This window comes from Mesoplodon mirus, assembly GCF_964341445.2.
Source record: "Mesoplodon mirus genome assembly, chromosome: 11".
Taxonomy (NCBI): domain Eukaryota; kingdom Metazoa; phylum Chordata; class Mammalia; order Artiodactyla; family Ziphiidae; genus Mesoplodon; species Mesoplodon mirus.
Genome location: NC_138987.1, coordinates 86168623 through 86188408, shown reverse-complemented (window position 1 = coordinate 86188408; position 19786 = coordinate 86168623). Strand labels below are relative to the sequence as shown.

General features: G+C 35.3%; 1 protein-coding gene across 2 annotated transcripts in view; it reads right to left on the bottom strand.

Moving 5' to 3' along the window:
• Window positions 1-678: 678 nt before the first annotated feature.
• The window catches only part of SLCO1A2 (solute carrier organic anion transporter family member 1A2), a 53402-nt gene continuing 34294 nt past the window's right edge, over window positions 679-19786 (bottom strand). For both annotated transcript variants that reach the window (XM_082635826.1, XM_082635827.1), the window contains 4 exons: window positions 16473-16645; window positions 10686-10750; window positions 9998-10115; window positions 679-4001 (listed from right to left, as the gene is read on the bottom strand). In XM_082635826.1, coding sequence (XP_082491952.1) covers window positions 3785-4001; window positions 9998-10115; window positions 10686-10750; window positions 16473-16645 — 573 coding nt within the window. In that variant the 3' untranslated portion in view covers window positions 679-3784. The remainder of the gene's footprint in view (window positions 4002-9997; window positions 10116-10685; window positions 10751-16472; window positions 16646-19786) is intronic.

The following is a 19786-nucleotide window of genomic DNA, read 5'->3' as shown; positions in this document are numbered from 1 at the left end:
CATTGGAGAACCTTTGAAAATCTCACAATTGGAGGACTCAGTTCTTCCCTTTCTGTAAAATGCCCTATTTTATTTCTTTTATTATTATTGTTTTTGCTGATGTGTATTCTTTATGAATTTTTTTTCATTATATTTTACATGCACAAGAGAAAAGAAATCAGAGTACAAAAGAGTCAAAAATGAAAGGCAAATGCATTGTTCTTTGCTTTTCTTCCTGCTTCCAATGCTACAGAGACAACCAATTCTCAGCAGTTCTGTTAAGATGTGTTTGCCAATTTTATCTGAATTTATTAAGCTTAAAATATATTTTAACTCCATGCTATAAAATATGAAGAATTCCTCTCCTTCCCTTTATGTTTTTTCCCAATTTTTGTGGTTTTTCTATGTACTTTTTTTTTTTTTTTTTTTGCGGTACGCGGGCCTATCACTGTTGTGGCCTCTCCCGTTGTGGAGCACAAGCTCCGGACGTGCAGGCCCAGCGGCCATGGCTCACGATCCCAGCCACTCCACGGCATGTAGGATCTTCCCGGACTGAGGCACGAACCCATGTCCCCTGCATCGGCAGGCGGACTCTCAACCACTGCGCCACCAGGGAAGCCCTATGTACTTATTTTTAAAGTTCCCATAAATATCAGTTATATTGAGGATTATAAATAATATATTAAACCATTTCTAATTCCATAAACTTAGACTCCTCACAGTATTAAATAAGACAATGAACGATCCTAGACTTCCCACTACTGGTTTTCCTACTGTTTCTCTCCTCTACTTCTGTCTGCTGTGCCTTTACTTCTACCCTATCCTGAGGGAGGACAAATGCTCAGAATAATAACTGACTTCCCCAGGCCTCATGGACTTGAACAACAGAGGTCAGGAGAGGTCACAGAGCACTGCAATACTCACTTTCTCTGATTTTCTTTCCTCCACCAAGAAGTGTCAAAAGAGAACCCAAGAGTTAAATGCCATTATTCCCAGCAGGGGATAAGAGAGAGTCCAAGACACTGGGTCCAAAATCATGTCTCTCTGGGCCTACCCTGCTCCATTGAGGGTATTCAAGTGGGTGCACTGTGCACAGAGTTAAGACTCAGCTTTCTCTGATCAACTTAAACCCATCAATAGAAGTCAAGAAAGAGCCACAGGTACTCAAGTAAGATTTTGATTCTCCAGTTTGCCTCCATGACAAGGGGTCATGAGGAAGCCCAGTCATGACCCCTCCTAATTTTGACACTTATGGTGTCACCAACACTATCTGTCTTGAAATCTATCAGGACTAACCTCATTATGTTACTTAAAAAGTCCCAGAATTCCAGATGATCTCTTGTTCCCCTTCTTCTAATTTTCATTCTCTAATTTCCATATACCTCTAATTATCAACTTTTTCTCTCAGACTCCAATTTTGAAATCTGCCCCCTTTCAGTTTGTCCCCTGGAACTCAGAGTCCCTCATCTCCAAAACTGTCCATATTCTCAAACTCATAAACCAGCATTCTCCTCATGGCTGCAGCCTCACCAATATCTGGATTTCTCCTGAGGACAATGCTTCCCCCAAAAGCATCTTATGTGGTAACTGTTGACTTTTTCTCACAACTCTCTGGATATAGGGTGTGTCCTTGCTCCTCTTTTGGCTTCCAGTGCATTCTCCTCATTTCCTCCCTTCCCAAATAAAGCAGCTCCAAGTTTCATGTCATCTGACCCTAACACACAACTGTCCCTCATCTGCCACATGTCCCCTGAGTTGGAACTCCTCACTTCCAATGGTTTTAGCTCCTCTCTCCAGTGTCAACACTGTTCCTGTCTTGAATCACGGTCTTGATGAAGCCTCACACTTTGCGAGCAGAGAACTGAACTCTTAAATCTTCCCCCCAAACCTATTCTACCCAGTCCTCTCTGTTGCTTTCTCCTTAAAAGATGCATCCAATTCTCAGGAAATCATATTGGTCTGCAAAGTATACATAGACAGTCCTTCAATTAACTGGCCTATTTCCTGTCTAGCTTGTGATCTATTTTCTGTCTAACTTGTATTCTTTGAAATTTCAACTCAGGTTGAGGTTCCTACTTACATCCCAGCCTCCTTCTAAGTGCATCCTGAATGACAGCTCCTGCCACCCTGTTCTATCCCTGGAGACACTCCCATTCCCTTTATATGACACATAAATAATCAGAGTATATTGACACCCACTTCTCCAATCCTCCCTCTCCACATCCTCCTCACCCTTAAGGGAGTTCTATCATTACATCTATATTGACTGTCCTTTCAGTGGGAGGGAGAATAAGAAGTAGATAAACATGGCTGTTCATTCTATTCTCTTGAACCAGAAACTCCATATCATCCATAAGGCCTCTTGTGTCTCTAAAATCCTTACATACTTTTATTGTATCCCTAAGCTACAAAATAATAATAAGGGTAGATTTAGTTTTAAATGTACCTCTTGAGTTTTATTAACCTCAGTTCCATAACAGAAGCTACTTTTTAAACATTTCATTCTCTAAGAGGACGTAAAGAAAATTCGTGTTTGTATTCTAACTTAGGACACCTTGGGTGACATAAACATTAGACTAAGGAGGCCTCCTGAATCTGGGAAACTGATTTTTTGGATAATATCTGGCAATACAAACAGCCTTTAAGGACTAGTGTTTTTCGGGACTTCCCTGGTGGCACAGTGGTTAAGAATCCGCCTGCCAATGCAAGGGATACGGGTTCGAGCCCTGGTCTGGGAAGATCCCACATGCCGCGGAGCAACTAAGCCCATGCACCACAACTACTGAGCCTGAACTTTAGAGCCCGCAAGCCATAACTCCTGAGCCCACGTGCCACTATTACTGAAGCCCACGCACCTAGAGCCCATGCTCTGCAGCAAGAGAAGCCACCGCAATGAGAAGCCCACGCACCGCAACCAAGAGTAGCCCCTGCTCGACGCAACTAGAGGAATCCCATGCACAGCAACAAAGACCTGACGCAACCAAAAATAAATAAATTAATTAATTTAAAAATACTGAAAAAAAAAGGACTAGTGTTTTTCTAGTATTGACCTTTCACACTTTGACTTAGACATTTGTTTTTAAGAGACAGTTCAGTTGCCAGGTTTGAATTGCTGAAAAAAAAATCCAACAATCTTTGCTACATGATTTTTAATTACCTGATTAAGTTTGTCAGTACTCTGAACAAAATGAGCAAATATATGACATGAGTCAAAAAGCAGGGAATGAATTGAAATCAAGTGATGGCATATTAGTGAGTAATCTATTTTAAAAGAATCATGTCTGGAATGAATGGGAAGAGGTAAAGAACAATTCCAAAATAGATTTAAAAGATTTACTCTTCTTTCACATGAAGTGATAAATTTGAATAAAATACTTAAATATTCACATAAGAAGATAAGAATTTCAGTCTCTAATCCTTATATCAAAGCAGAAATTCAATGGAATTAAATAGATTTTCACAGTAGGAAATTTTTAGAATCATTTGGAAAAGATATGGGAAACATGCCCTTATTTTGCATGAGTGAAAAGAGAAATTGCTGTTTTAACAATTTAACATAAAAATAAAGCTGGTTCTGATATCCTACTTTGAAGGTTGTGTATAAATGTCCCTCTGAGGAAAATCTCAAATACCATTGTTCCTTCAGAAATACTATCAGTGAACATTTTTTCAACTTGAGTAAAGAAAAATGTTGAGGTTCTTAAAGACAAGGAAAAATTACCTGCAGTAAGTACCTCTATTGATTTTAAGAACAATTAAGTTGTAGTGTGTTCTCCAATTCTGCGAAGCATGATATAAAAGAGCATTATAGTTTAGTTTTCAATTCATCATCATTCAAAACTTTGGAATTTTGGTCCGTCTCTTTGCCCTCATTTTCCTTCCCTGTAAACTTGGCCTCAAGCATAGTTTCTGAAGAGGCATTTTCCTCTGGTAGATGATACTTCCTCAAAATAATGAGGATTAAAAAGGCTGGAATATAGCTTGATCCTCTTAGCACTGCTGGCAATCCAAGGTAGATGTATCTATCAAAAAAATGTAAAACACATTAAAACTTATAAAGATAGTTTTGCATATTGTTAATTATTAATATTTTACTCTCATAAGGAGAGCAGCAGCTAATTGTTTTGCACGTCAACCTTATGAAGTAACCTCATGAACTCACTTATGAATTCTAATGTTTGCTAAAATGAGTTTTGGGATTTTTTATCTAGAAGATGGAAATTTATTTCCCTCTTTGCTAATCTTTTGTTACTGCTTTTATTTTATCTTTTTATATTGAATAGACTCCTCAACTTAAATTTAATACTGATGGGGATAGCAGTTTTACTTGAATATTTAGTAAGAATGCTTCCAAAGAATCACCACTAATTATAATATTTACTCCTGTGTTTTCTTAGATGATCTTAATCGGGTTAAGGAAGCTTCTTTCTCCTCTTCTGAGTTTGCTCAGAGTTTTAGTTGTGAATTTGTAAAATATCACTAAATCATTTTTCTGTATGTACTTAGCAGAATATCTAAGATTCTTATTATAATTCTATAACAAACCCTATTTGTTAGTTTTTATACCTTATTGGATTCAGTTTGATAATCTTTTGCATGTATATTTACAAGTAAAATCAGCTTGTACTTTTTTCCTTATACTGAACTTGTCTAATGTCAATATCAAGGTTGCACTAGCTTTGTAAAATGAATTGGGAAATTTTCCCTCTCTTTCCGTTTCTAGGAATAACTCGTATAATGCAGGAATCATCAGTTCATTGAAGGTTTGTAATACTTGCCTTAAAAGCTTCTGGACTTGATGTCTTTGGAAGATGAGAATTTTTGACTGATTCAAATTTTTTAAGTGGCTATGAAAATATTCATATTTTTAATATATTTATAGTAAAATTTGATAATATGTATTAATCTAGAAAACTATTTAACATGTTTCCAAATTATTATGTATAAAATTCCTAAGTCTCTGTACTTACATTTCCTTTTTAGTTCCTAATAGTGTTTATTTGTGCCTCTTCTCTTTCTTTATTTGCCTTTCCAGATTATTGTTATTATTATATTTCAATCTTTTAGAAAACACAGCTTTTTTGGGGTTACCTCTATGGTGTGTAGTCTATTTATTAATTTCTGCTTCTTATATTCATTTTCTACTTCTAAAATTTTCTTTTATTAGGAAACATTTCAAGAATGCAGGAAAAAAAGAGTTAAGCATATTTGTACTCACCATCCAGGTTTTTTAAATGATTAAATTTTGCCATTTTTGTTTCAGACCAGGTTAAAAGAAAATATTTAATTCCTGTGATCCTACTACATTATAACCCATCCCAGGTATAACACTATGTTGAATTTTATGGATTTTGTTCCTAGTTTATTTTTATAGCTTTACAAAGTATGCATGTATCCATTCATAATTTATACAATTATTGTATATATTTTTACATTTTAAATAATTGGCATAATACTATATTTTTATTTTGAAAGTTTTTCTATCAGCCCACCATTTTAAAACTAGGCTCATACATGTAGTTCTACATCATTTATTTTTAACTGTTGAACAACATTGTGATGTATGAACATGAAAGCAACTCTTCTGCCCCTTTCCTGTTTACCCATTTCTGTCCCCCTCTAACTTTAAAACGCTAATTATAGGAATGAAATCACTAAACAATTGAAACTTACTCCTGACTTAATGCTTTCTTTAACGCACACCATGCTTTGCCTAGCCTGTTAATTCTTTTCCTAGTTATAAAGAAGTAAGAGTGAAGAATTAAATAGTTAAAGAGTGGTTGGCTCTCTGCTCCCAACAGCTCCCTTAGCAATCCTGCAGGCAGATCATTCAGGCAAGATAACATCCGAAGATAGAGTCAGCCAGTGTGCACTCGGTGGGAATGATGCAGAACAATCTCCTGCCTCCATGATTCACTGAGATTCTTCCCACCCTCACCCCCCCCCAACACTTTTTCCTTTAAAAACTGTCATGGCTAAGCAGAATCTTCGGATTTGGTCTCTGGTCATGAGTCGACCTTCTCCCCAGATTGGCAGCTTTTCTGACTAAAGCACCTTTCCTTTCTACTGACACTGCTTCTCAGTGTATTGGCTTTTGAGTGGTGAGCAGCCGAACCTGAGTTCGGTAGCAAACACACCATGTCTTATTATCCATTTTCCTGTGGGACACTTTTGTTCAAATTTTTTAAAATATCAGCAAAACTGCAACAAACCTTTGTTGTCATGTCTCCTTGTGCATGTGAGCAAGAGTTTCTCTAAAATATGTGTAAGCATCTTAGAGGATGCAGCTTAGTAAATATTGCCTAAAGGTTCTTTTCAATAGTTTTTATTCACCGCCAGCAGTGTATGAGAGTTCCGGATGCTTCCAATTTGTGTTCTATCATTCTTCACTGTCTATGGTGTTTTCTGTTGCAAACATTTTTTAAAATTTTTTATGTAGTCACATGTGACAATTTCTTGCTCTCTGGTTTGTGTTTTTGTTTCAACCCAAACCCAAAGCAATAAGGATCATAAAGATATTAGGATCTATGGTTGTTGATGACCTGTCTGCTATTGGTCTAATTGTTATTTCTTTATAAACCACATGTTTATTTCTCTGGGTAGTGTTTATGTTTTTTCTTTATCTTGAGCCTTTGTAATTTCACTCTGATATCTCTATTTAATTTATTCAATTAGGCATTTGAAGTGCACTTTTGATCTGAAAATGTATGTCTCTATTAAATTCTAACGAATTCTAAGCCATTAGTTCTTTAATTTATCTCTGCCATTTCCTCTATTCTCTGTTCTAGAAAATTTCTGAAATATATACCTTTAACTGCTACTTGGTCTTTAACATTACTTATGTAGTTCATTTTTGTTGAATCAGTTCAAATCATTGATTTACATTCTAGATAAATTCTTCTGTACTCTCTTCCATTTCACCAATTCTTATCTTATGTTGACTTGAAATTTATTATGTATTTAGGATTCTTTTTATTTCACTGCTATCCATTTAATCGCTAATATTTCCAAGAGTTCTTTTTGATTTTCTGCTAGAATTTTTTCATAATTTCTTATTCATTTTTAATGGGTATTATGACATCAATTTATTATTTTTAAACCTATCAAGCTGGTTAAACATACTTATTTTAAAGTCTTTGTCAGATTCTGACATTAGATTAAATTTCATCTGGAATAAAGTCATGTTTCATTTGGTAGTTTGTGTGCTTGTCTTTCTTACTGTTGGATTTATTCATGTATTTTAACATTTCAGTTCACAAGCTCTTCTTGAGTATTTGGTTGTTGTTCTTTGTTTATTTTGGTTTTCTTTGCTGTTTTGTTTCTCTGTATTTGCTCCTCCAAATTTGATCATTTTCCCTTTGCTTTTCCCAGTCCCCCAGGTTCTTAGGCCTTTCCTAGTTCTTTCCATAGTGATACTGGGAATAATCACAGAGGGAGCAGATCACTCAGTCTAGTTCTTGGGTGTATCTGTATCTTATTCCCTCCTTAGTATCACTGCAATAACGTGCAAAAGAGTTTCTTTTTAAATCTCTTTTACAATGAGGTTTGCATTATTTTCCTATGGTTGCTGTTAGTTGGGTTAAAAAAAATCACTATATATCTACCAATAGATAATTTTTGCACGATTGGATGGTTCAATCTTCTATAGTCTCACGAATTTTTCATCTGTATTTTATATTCACTTGTTGTAGAAGTGTGTTGAAAATTTCCACGAATTGTAGATTTCTTCTTGTAATTTTGTGAATTTTTGTTTTATATATTTGAGTTTATGTTGATAGATTTATATGGGTTCATGATTGTTATATATTTTTGGTGAAGTGCTTTTTTATTATTAAGTAATATCCTTCTTTAATTCTATTAATTCTTTTCACTTTAAATTCTACTTTGTCTTATAGTCATTAATATAACCACAGAAGCTTGATTTAATATTTGTCTGGTATACATTTTCTGACCTTTATCTTCAACCTTTCTTTGCATTATATTTTTAGGCTACCTCTTGTAAACAACATGTAGCTGGAATTTAGAAAACTTCAATATGAAAGGCATTATCTTTTAAGAAGCAAGTTCAATTAGTTTACATTTATTGCAAAACCTGGTATATTTAGGCTTTATTTTCAATTATTTTCTGTGTTTTTATTTTCCCATGCTTTACTTCCATCAAATTTTCCTTAATCCTTTCCCCGCTTTTCATTAGATGGTAATAAATGTAAGTGATCATCCTTACATTTTTGGCCAATTTTTAAGTTAGTCAGTATATCTGTTCTCAAGAACTGTAAAAGAGTCCTAGATCTTACCTGGATTTTAAGCTAACAAGTTAGTCTGCCATAGCTGCATGGAAGCTGGCAGAAGATACAAGCCTCCTTGGTCAGAGACAAAGGACTTTTTTACAACAATCAGCACAAGCTTCATGTTCAGGTTAGTTTTCACCCCCCCAAGTCCCGAAGTGGGGACACAGGAGACCCAGGTGGATGCTGTGCACCCACTGGGTTCGGGTCGCAGCTAAGCAATCCTGAGTTTAGGAAATCCCTATCATTTAAATGGGTTGCAAGTAAATCTGCCAACATTTGCCCCAGAGGGAGATGTTACCTTTATCATCCTGGACAGAAAACTGCTCCAGAGGGAAAGACCATTTTTATATTCCAAGGTCACTTAATGTTCAAACATCTTTGAAAAGATAGTTCAGAACAAAAGCTTCTGCTGACAAGATATGCCAAAATTCAAGGAACCCGTGAAGAATTGTCCATCAACATGTAACTCCTGTTTCTACATTGTATTAGTTTCTGATGAATTTTCTCATGAGTACACTTCATTGGTCACTCTAATTCACCTGACTGACAGAGGATGGTACCAAATATAATAATTTTGTCTGAAATAGCATTTAATCAAAGCTACTATCAACAGGAATCAAAGCAGCAGGATGAGGCCAACCTACACTAGGGATCCTTGGCTTTCCTTAATTGTGACGCAAACCCATTGCATGCACAGCATGTATCTGTGCCCACCTCCATATTACCCTTGTGGAACTTTAGGGGAAAGGGGAACTGATGAAAACATGAATCGCATTCTGTCTGCTCTCTTCACAGTTCTTGACATATATCCTTTTACTGAGCAAGAGAAGACCTTAGACTATTTTAAATAATGCTAAATCATTTTTGGAAAATGAGTTTTCTTACTGCCCCATAAGGAGAAATTAATATAAATTTAAACAAAATCCAGGTCTCCAAATGGAAAAGAATGTGAAAATAAAAAGAGAAAAATGGAAGAGTTTTGTTAAAAAACAGGTTAATATTATCATATGAGGTTTGTTCAAAATCAGGTCTGTTATTAAAAAAAATAAAGCTTTAAGAGACATGAAGAATATTGTGTCAGTGAAATTTAATAAGGGAGAAAATATACCACTTTAGAGATCAGAAGTGGATAGTGAAAGGAAGTAAGGATTTAACCTAGTAAGATGTTGAAATGATGTAGGATTAAATGGGGATACTTGAGAGTAATATAATTTAGATAGGTAGCTTTTGTACAGCCATGACCTTCAACAATATATTGATTGCAACCAATTTAAGGAACAAGCTTTTTTTTTTTTTTTTTTTTTTTTGCGGTATGCGGGGCTCTCACTGTTGTGGCCTCTCCCGTTGCGGAGCACAGGCTCCAGACACACAGGCTCAGCGGCCATGGCTCACGGGCCTAGCCACTCCATGGCATGTGGGATCTTCCCGGACGGAGGCACGAACTCGCGTCCCCTGCATCAGCAGGCGGACTCTCAGCCACTGAACCACCAGGGAAGCCCAAGGAACAAGCTTTTGAAAGGCACCCATGCTTATATTTATCAAGTACTTTGAAAATGTTGAGGAAATAAAATTCTAGTATATAAATAAGAATTGGAGATACAGTACCACTAGCTATTCTGGAAACAAAGGTAAAAGTAATCTAGTCCCTTGACAAAGAAAATGTTAGATATGAATGGTACCAATTTACACACTGTCTATGCTTAGAAAGCAATTAAAAAAATTATCTTTACCTGAAGTTGGTGGAATCATATATCCTACATGCCCCTGACTCACCACATTTCAAAGTACCCCAGTGTAAACATGTGGAGTCCACTAAAGCTCCAAAATATATAGGTGCGGGAATTCCAGCTACAATTAAAAGGGAGAAAGAAGAATCCATTAGCAAGGTAAGAAGATATATTGTTTTGTTGGGAAACATTTTAACTTTATTCGTAGAACAAATAAAGTTTAACAAAATATACATCTATTGCTTTAAATTTTACTTTTACAAACTGGAAGTTACTTTTACTGTAAAGTTTTTAGATTATAAAAAATTAGTAATCTGAAGGATAAATGCAAAATAAAAATCATCAGTAGAGAAAAACACTGAATTAATGATTCTTTACATTTTTTTCTGCAATGTTTTGGGCCAATCACATGCACATTATACTTTAACAAAGCATTTCCTGTTCCTTTGCTTTTCAAATTGCATTGATGAAAAGCAATTGATGAAAAGTAGAATTAAGGTCAGATAGGTCTTTTTCAAATAAAAAAGAAAAGTTCTCTATTTCTTTTTGTTCTTCATTCTCACACTAATTACAAAGTGCTGTTTACAAGCAGAAGGGATATTTGCTAGACTGTTACTCTGAGGGAGTGATTTCATCTACTTAGAATTTAATAGTGGTCTGATTTGATGTTGGGAAAAATAACTATTTTTACCTAATACCCTTGTGCAAAATGCATGTAATCCCACACCAAGAGACTTCTCTTCAGGCTTGATACACCTAAAAAATAAATGAATTCATAAATTTAAAAAGTAGACATTTAAAATCTACCACAGTTTCTTAAAAGAACTGTTTGTGTGCTAGTAACACACTGAGCCTTAGAAAATTTTCCTGCCTGCTCAGGTCTTGGTTATTCAAGGCCTGATTATCCAGTTCATAACCTTCACAGGAGCCCCACCTCTGGTCCTTGGCATTTTGTCCATCACTTTTTGCTCATTCATTTCTATCATAAAGTTATCAAGGAAGAAAATGTTTCATATCAGTTGATTTCTACCCCAGTATCCTCTTCTTGAATAGTATTTCTTGATTCTGATGGTTAAAACTTTAGCCTAAAACAAGAACAGTGCAACCCTAGGTGTATTTAAATTATTTGTATTAACAAAATACAGAAAAGCCAAGAATTTAAAAAAATAAATGTAAGGAGAAAAGAAAGCCAGAATAAAAATTTTCAAAGGAAAGTGATGAAAAAAATCCAAAGCAAACATATTTTAAGTGACTTGGTATCTTTTCAAGAGTGGCACAGATTCCTCCATTCTCTCCAGAAATTCCCTGATGTTTTCACTGTTGCCTGAAATTCCTATGAGTAGAAATGCAGACTATAATTCCCTAATGGCATTTTTTGTGCTCCACTCACTTCAGCATCAGCATGGCTACCTGCTCCAAGAATTCACTTGGAGAGTTCCTCTGTATTCCCTTCCCTTCTTTGATTAACTCAAAGCTGAGAAAATGAAAGCAGCTTTCTTCACAAAAGGACACAGTACATTTTTAGGAAAAATATCATATTATTGGCATTTTCTTGGCATAAGTATTTTACCAATTCAAATAACTCTTCAGCGTCATAGACTCAGATACAGTTGATCTGGTCATTATCTATCTAACACGTAGGTTATTTAGACAGCATCAAGGATTTTACTAAGAAGGAAGTAAGAAAAGCCAGGAGACCTAGCATGACCTTCTTGCTCCCATAGTTACCATTTAATACAGAAAATAGGGCATTTACATTTTACTGAAGAATTTTTCTTTCTCCTCTATTTCTAATATACCACCTTATGATCTCACAAAAGCATGAAATCCTTATAGCTAAGAAATTGTAAACAGTTTAAACTGTTCTCCAAATGCTGTCACTATTTGATATTGATAACAACATTAATTCTAGAATCCAGAAATAAGAAAGAAAAATTAAAATGCAAATTATGGGAAAAGGCTGAGAGAAATTAAAATAGTTCTTAAAAACTGGCAGAGTAGCATAGATGTTGCATCCTTCTACCATCATGGTAGGAGATCCATGAAGATTCCACAAAAATAGAGAAAAGCACAAGTATATCCATAAAAATCCAGGTGTTACATTCAACAATGTGATCTTGGCAAGAGCTGCAGGAAAAGAGTAAAGATATGAAGAGAGCTGAGAGCATGATTAAGTATTCATCTCAATAGAAAGTAGATATTATTACTGAAAAGTTTTGAAATTGATAAGTAAAACAGAAATGTAGCTAAGAATTTCAATAATCAGGTTAGCTATTGGAAAGGTATGACTTTTAAAGCAGCAGAAGAAAATCCAATAAATACAATGGAAAGCAAAAAAAGAAGCAAAAAGTCAAATAAATAGAATATATGAAATAAAGTGGCAAAAGAGCCCTATCACATTAATTACAATAAATATGTGGGTTAAACTCACCAATCTGAAATTACCAAATCAGATCTAGCATATTGTCTATAAAGTGAAATAGAAGATTGAAGATTGAAAAGAAAGGGAAGGAAAAAGGTGTAACAGGAAGCAGTGAACCAAAGGAAAGCCAGTACTGCAATTTTAATAAGAGACAAAATAGAATTGCCTGAAAGAAATGACTAAAAGATAAAGAAGAAAATTAAGTGCTACTAATAATAATAGCCTCCAAATATATAAATTAAAAAACTGACAGAATTATAGGAAGGAATACATCAGCAATTTAAAAAGATTTTAACATCCATCTCCAAAAAAACTGTTCAATTAAGCAGACCAAAAACAAGCATAGATTTACAAAATTTAGATAACACAGTGATTAACTTCAATCCAAGAAATATGGAAACTGTATATCCAAAATGCAGAAGTTACACTTTCTTTTCAGAAACACATGAAACACTCAAAAATTGAACATGCATTATGCCCCAAAGAAAGCCACAATATTTCCCCCCCAAACCCCACATCTGTCAGATTATATTCTCTGAATGTGAAAATGAAATAACAATAATAAAGGATACCTATAGAAATTTCTCATAGATACGGAAATTATATAACACATAAATAAATTTTGGTTTGGTGGAGCAAACATAAAAGATATTACAAAAGAGTTAGAAGTAAACTTCATGGAAAATACTAGTTCAAATATAACTAAAGCAATACTTGCAAGGAAATGTATGATTTTATTTACATTAATCAAAATGAACAAATTATCTAAGTGTTAAACTCAAATAGTTGGATAAAGAAAAACAGAGCAAACCCAAAAGAAAAAAAATTTTAAATAAATAAAATTAGGAGCAGAAATAGATGAAATAAAGATTATCAAAACCAAAAACTGGTTCTTTAAAAAAGAAAAATAAAACAGCCTCTGGCAACAATAATCAAGAAAAAAAATAAAGAAGATGCAATAAACAAAATACAGGAAAAAATGGAAAATCCTTCAGATATATCAGAGAATATCAGAATGATAAAAGAATATTATAAACACCATACACTAACAAGTATACAACTGGTATAAGCAGATACAGAAAATGTGAATAGACACTAACATTAAATAAATGAAAATAATAAGCAAGTATCACTGACCAAATAAGCCCAAAGTACAAATAGTTTTAAGGTGAATTCATAAAATTTTCAACAAACAGATATTTAATGCAACTTGTTCCAGAAGTTTAAAAATAGAAAATTTATTAATTTATTTTGTGGGCCTAGAAAGATTCCAAAAAAAAAAACAAAAAAGAATAGAAAATAAAAGGTATGTTTTTCTTATCAACATAGATATAATTTTAAATAAATTATTATTTAAATCAAATCATATATAAAAATATATTGTGATTAAGTATGGTTTTTCTTAGATATGCAAGCAGTTCAATGTAGAAAAAAACTATCACTTTTTTCCACTACACTAAAACTACTGAGTTGGAAGATTATATGCAAATTTTTTCCTAGATGAAGAAAAATATATTTGATAGTTTAATACTGATTCTATTATTAAAAACTCAGAAACTAGATGAAAACTCATACTAAAAATCTATAGCAAGCATCATATTTAATGGAAAAATTTTACATGGTTTCCATTAAAATTAGAAAAGAACAAGAATACTCACTATCACCAAATAGTTTAACACAGTTTTGGAGGTCCAAGCTCATGCTGTAAGAAAATTTTTAAAACCTAAGATGTGTAAGGTTTGGAAGTGAAGAGATAAAACTCTCCATATGTGCACATATTTCTACACAGAAAACCTAACAAAATCAACAAGTTATTAGAACAAATAAGAAAACTTGCTGGATAAAAAGTAAACTTTAAAAAATCAACAACATTCCTCTAAACCAACAATAACCAACTAGAAAATATAAAAGAAAATAACATCATGTTAAATTACAAATAAGTACATGTCCATATATGTATGTTTGGATATATATGGGTACATATATATTTGCAATTGTACATGGTACCATTTTGTGTGTGTGTGTGTGTGTATATATATATATATATATATATATATAATATACATGTGTGTGTGTGTGTGTGTGTGTGTGTAGTATCTATAAAGGAAATTTTAAATAAATGGAAAAATATTCCATGTTCACAAATATTTGATGTCAGAGTTTCTCCAATTAATATATAGAATCCATACAATCAAAATTCATATGTGAGTATAAAGATCCATGCATTGATAGCTAAATCAATTTAGGAAGAAAAGAGTAAAGGAAGAGTGAAGGTGAAAGTGGTGGGTGGGTGAGGAAGAGCCACTGTATGAGACATTAACATATGCAATGTCACTGGTATGAGAACAAGTAAACTGTGGAACAGAATAAGAATGAAAATGGCCCATGTTATATAAAAACTAAATATGATAAAGATGGCACCACAAATCAATGGAAAAAAGACCTCTTATTTGTGCTGTGATGCTGGGAAAGCTACTATATCTTTTGGAGAAAAATAACACTGAATATCTCTCTCCCTTGAGCCACACATAAAGATAGACTTGTGATGACTTAAAGAACTAGGTAAAGCTGTATAGCTGGTAGGATAAAATTTAGGGGAATACTTTTATAAATTAGGAATATGGAAACCTTTTTGAAATGTGACTCCCCAATACGCAAACCCTAAGGCAAGAAAATTGTTAGATTTCACTACAACAAAATTTAGGATTTAATTTCATAAAAAATACTATGAAAAAAATCAAAGGAAAGATGAGAGACCAGGAAAAGATAATTGTATCAAGTAAACAATATTACATTAATGTCTATAATTCACCAAGAAAAGTATAGGAATTATAATGAAAATGGGCAAAAATAATGAATAAGCATCTTGAAGCAAAAGCATTAATAGCTAGAAAAAAGTTTGAAGAAATTCTTAAACTCATTGAATTAGGAAATCACATATTAAAACATCAGTGAGCTACCAATTTACACCCACTGGAAGAGTCAAAGTCAGAAAGTTCAATAATTCTAAGTGTTGGTGAGGCTATGAGGAAGTAGAAATTCCCATGCATTGATGGTACAAGAATAACTCATAAGTACTAGCAGTACTTGGTGAATTTATGTATCCATGTGCCTTTTGAACCAAAACAAATTTATGGCACAACACTATTTGTTTGAATATAAAACACAATACACAAAAAACTTAATATTTTACAAAGGAAAATATGTATTTAAGAACGTATGTCTATCATATTAATATAGATGCCAGTGGTGATAGGAAGTGGGGAATGGAATGAAAAAAATTAAAATAAAGTGAAATAAAACAAGAGGGAAACCTTACCTCACCTAGGATAAACTATGAACTGAGAATTATGATCAACTTAACTCTGCTTCAAGATGAAGAAAAGAGAAAACAATGCACTTTGTTTACTACACATGTTTAGAATTGTTTACAAGGCATGAAGCTGCTGTAATTGGAAAAATACATGTAATAAAACTAAGTCTGAATCCTAGCTCTGCAATTTCCTAGTTTCAGTAAGCCCTTCAATGTTTGTGTCTCACAGTAGCCTTATAAGACAGTTGAGCATTCATTATATATCCATTTTTTAATTAAAGATAAAAGGAGCTCAGAAAGATCAATTGACGTGCCTTTTGCCCTGTGGGTAGTAATTGGTGAAACTGAGACTTCTGACAGCATTAAACTCTGCTGTCCTATAGGTTGAACTATAAGAAATGACAGCTAGGCAACCACTCTGTACCTAGGAAAATGATCATTTCATATGGTTTACCCTAAAATATAAATGTGTCTCTTCTTGCATTAAACAATGAGAGGTTCACTAATTTAACTCTAATAAATAAGGTAGGAAAGATAGGGAGGGAAATACCATCAGATAAACATTTTTATTGCTAACTTTAAAATTTGGTAAAATTCAACAATGCTTAATGGGAAAATCTTAATAAATGGTATATATAGAGCACCAGGTTCTTAGATACTGTGGACTTAAGTGGCTTTCTTAGAAAAAGCTCCCTAACTAAACAACCAGAAATAAATCTAAATAAAGAAAATAATTCTTGTACCTCAGGAGAACCATATATCCAGGGATGGCAGATAAAGAATAGATGAAACTGCTGACCACCGACAAGATTAAAAAGTACTGGAGCATCATGGAACAGTCCTGTCCCTTGTCACATAGCCCAAGAACTGCAGATGAATTTCCTGGTGTTTGAATGCAGCTACAATTTTGGAACACCTGTCAAAAATAATATATTATCCTATTTAAGGAAGGAAAGTTTTGAATACAAATCTCAAATATTTTCTGCATTCCCAATTAGATCAAGATAGACAGTTGATTCCCTTTGTTCTCATATCCTTTATTGTGTCTCAGGATTATCTCGTGAAACAAAACGTAGAAGGGTGGTTTCCGAAAAAGGGTATTTCTTTCTAAATTTGAGTACATTTGCAATAGCTCTGTTGCCTAAAAGTCATGCTTTTTAGAAACACATGCTGTTTTGCCACATGATAAATATGACAAATAAAATTTGTTTCAGAATGCTCAGTTGAAATATTTACTTACCAATAAACAAAGTTTTATTTCCAAAAATATAGTTTATTTCACAAACAGAACAAAGTCAACCCTTTTTGAATTCTTATGTTCCCAGGTTTCAATAAGAATCAAAATTTGGAAGGCGGAGCTTCAAGATGGCGGAACAGTAAGTCGTGGAGATTGCCTTCCTCCCCATAAATACATCAGAAATGCATCTACATGTGGAACAGCTCCTACAGAACACCTACTGAACGCTGGCAGAAGACCACAGACTTCCCAAAAGGTAAGTAACTCCCCACGTAGCTGGGTAGGGCAAAAGAAAAAAGAAAAAACAGAGACAAAAGAATAGGGGCAGATCTGCACCTCTGAGACGGAGCCGTGAAGGAGGAAAGGTTTCCACACACTAGGAAGCCCCTTCGCGGGCGGAGAGACTGCGGGTGGCGGAGGGGGGAAGCTTTGGTGCCGTGGAGGAGAGCGCAGCAACAGGGGTGCGGAGGGCAAAGCGGAGAGATTCCTGCACAGAGGATCGGTGCCGACCGGCACTCACCAGCCCGAGAGGCTTCTCTGCTCGGCCGCCGGGGCGGGCGGGGCTGGGAGCTGAGGCTCGGGTTTCGGTCGGATCCCAGGGAGAGGACTGGGGATGGCGGCGTGAACACAGCCTGAAGGGGCTAGTGCGCCACAGCTAGCCGGGAGGGAGTCCGGGAAAAAGTCTGGAGCTGCCGAAGAGGAAAGAGGCTTTTTCTTGCCTCTTTGTTTCCTGGTGCGCGAGGAGAGGGGATTAAGAGCGCCGCTTAAAGGAGCTCCAGAGACGGGCGCGAACCGCGGCTAAAAGCGCGGACCCCAGAGATGGGCCTGAGACGCTAAGGCTGCTGCTGCCACCAGCAAGAAGCCAGTGTGCGAGCACAGGTCACTCTCCACACCTCCCCTCCCGAGAGCCTGTGCAGCCTGCCACTGCCAGGGTCCCGGGATCCAGGGACAACTTCCCCAGGAGAACACACGGCGTGCCTCAGGCTGGTGCAACGTCACACCGGCCTCTGCTGCCGCACGCTCGCCCCGCACTCCGTGCCCCTCCCTCCCCCCAAGCCTGAGTGAGCCAGAGTCCCCGAAGCAGCTGCTCCTTTAACCCCGTCGGTCTGAGCGAAGAACAGATGCCCTCAGGCGACCTACACGCAGAGGTGGTGCCAAATCCAAAGCTGAACCCCGGGAGCTGTAAGAACAAAGAAGAGAAAAGGAAATCCCTCCCAGCAGCCTCAGGAGCAGCGGATTAAATCTCCACAGTCAACTTGATATACCTGCATCTGTGGAATACCTGAATAGACAACGAATCATACCAAATCGAGGAGGTGGACTTTGGGAGCAACGATATATATATATATATATACACATACATATATATATATATATATATATATATATATATATATATATGTATGTGTATATATATATGTATATGTATATATGTATATATATATGTATATGTATATATGTATATATATATGTGTATATATACATATATATATATATATGTATTTTAATCCTTTTTCTCTTTTGTGACTGTGTATGTGTATGCTTCTGTGTGTGATTTTGTCTGTATAGCTTTGCTTTTACCATTTGTCCTAGGGTTCTGTCTGTCCTTTTTTTTTTCTTTAAGTATAGTTTTTAACACTTGTTATCATTGGTGTATTTGGTTTTTGGTTTGGTTGCTCTCTTACTTTTTTTTTTACTTTTTATGACTTAAAAACTTTTTTTAATAAGTATTTTTATTTAAATTATTTTATTTTATGTTACTTTATTTTATTTTATCTTCTACTTTCTTTCTTTTTTTTTCTCCCAGTTATTCTGAGCTATGTGGATGACAGGATCTTCGTGCTCCAGCCAGGCGTCAGGGCTGTGCCTCTGAGGTAGGAGTGCCAAGTTCAGGACACTGGTCCACAAGAGACCTCCCAGCTCTACGTAATATCAAACGGTGGAAATCTGCAGGAGATCTCCATGTCAACGCCAAGACCCAGCTTCACTGAATGACAAGCAAGTTAGAGTGCTGGACACCCTATGCCAAACAACTAGCAGGACAGGAACACAACCCCATCCATTAGCAGAGAGGCTGCCTAAAATCATAGTAAGGCCACAGACACCCCAAAACACACCACCAGACGTGGACCTGCCCATCAGAAAGAAAAGATCCAGCCTCATCCACCAGAACACAGGCACTAGTCCCCTCCACCAGGAACACTACACAACCCACTGAACAAACTTTAGCCGCTGGGGACAGACACAAAAGACCTACAATAACAAACCCAAAACAAGAAAATGGGAATAGGAACATACATATCGATAATTACCTTAAATGTAAATGGATTAAATGCTCCAACCAAAAGACATAAACTGGCTGAATGGATACAAAAACAAGACCCGTATATATGCTGTCTACAAGAGACCCACTTCAGACCTAGGGACACATACGGACTGATAGTGAGGGGATGGAAAAAGATATTCCATGCAAATGGAAATCAAAAGAAAGCTGGAGTAGCAATTCTCATATCAGACAAAATAGACTTTAAAATAAAGACTATTACAAGAGACAAAGAAGGACACTACATAATGATCAAGGGATCAATCCAAGAAAAAGATATAACCATTATAAATATTTATACACCCAACATAGGAGCACCTCAATATATAAGGCAAATACTAACAGCCATAACAGGAGAAATCGACAGTTACACAATCATAGTAGGAGACTTTAACACCCCACTTTCACCAATGGACAGATCATCCAAAATGAAAATAAATAAGGAAACACAAGCTTTAAATGATACATTAAACAAGATGGAGATAATTGATATTTAT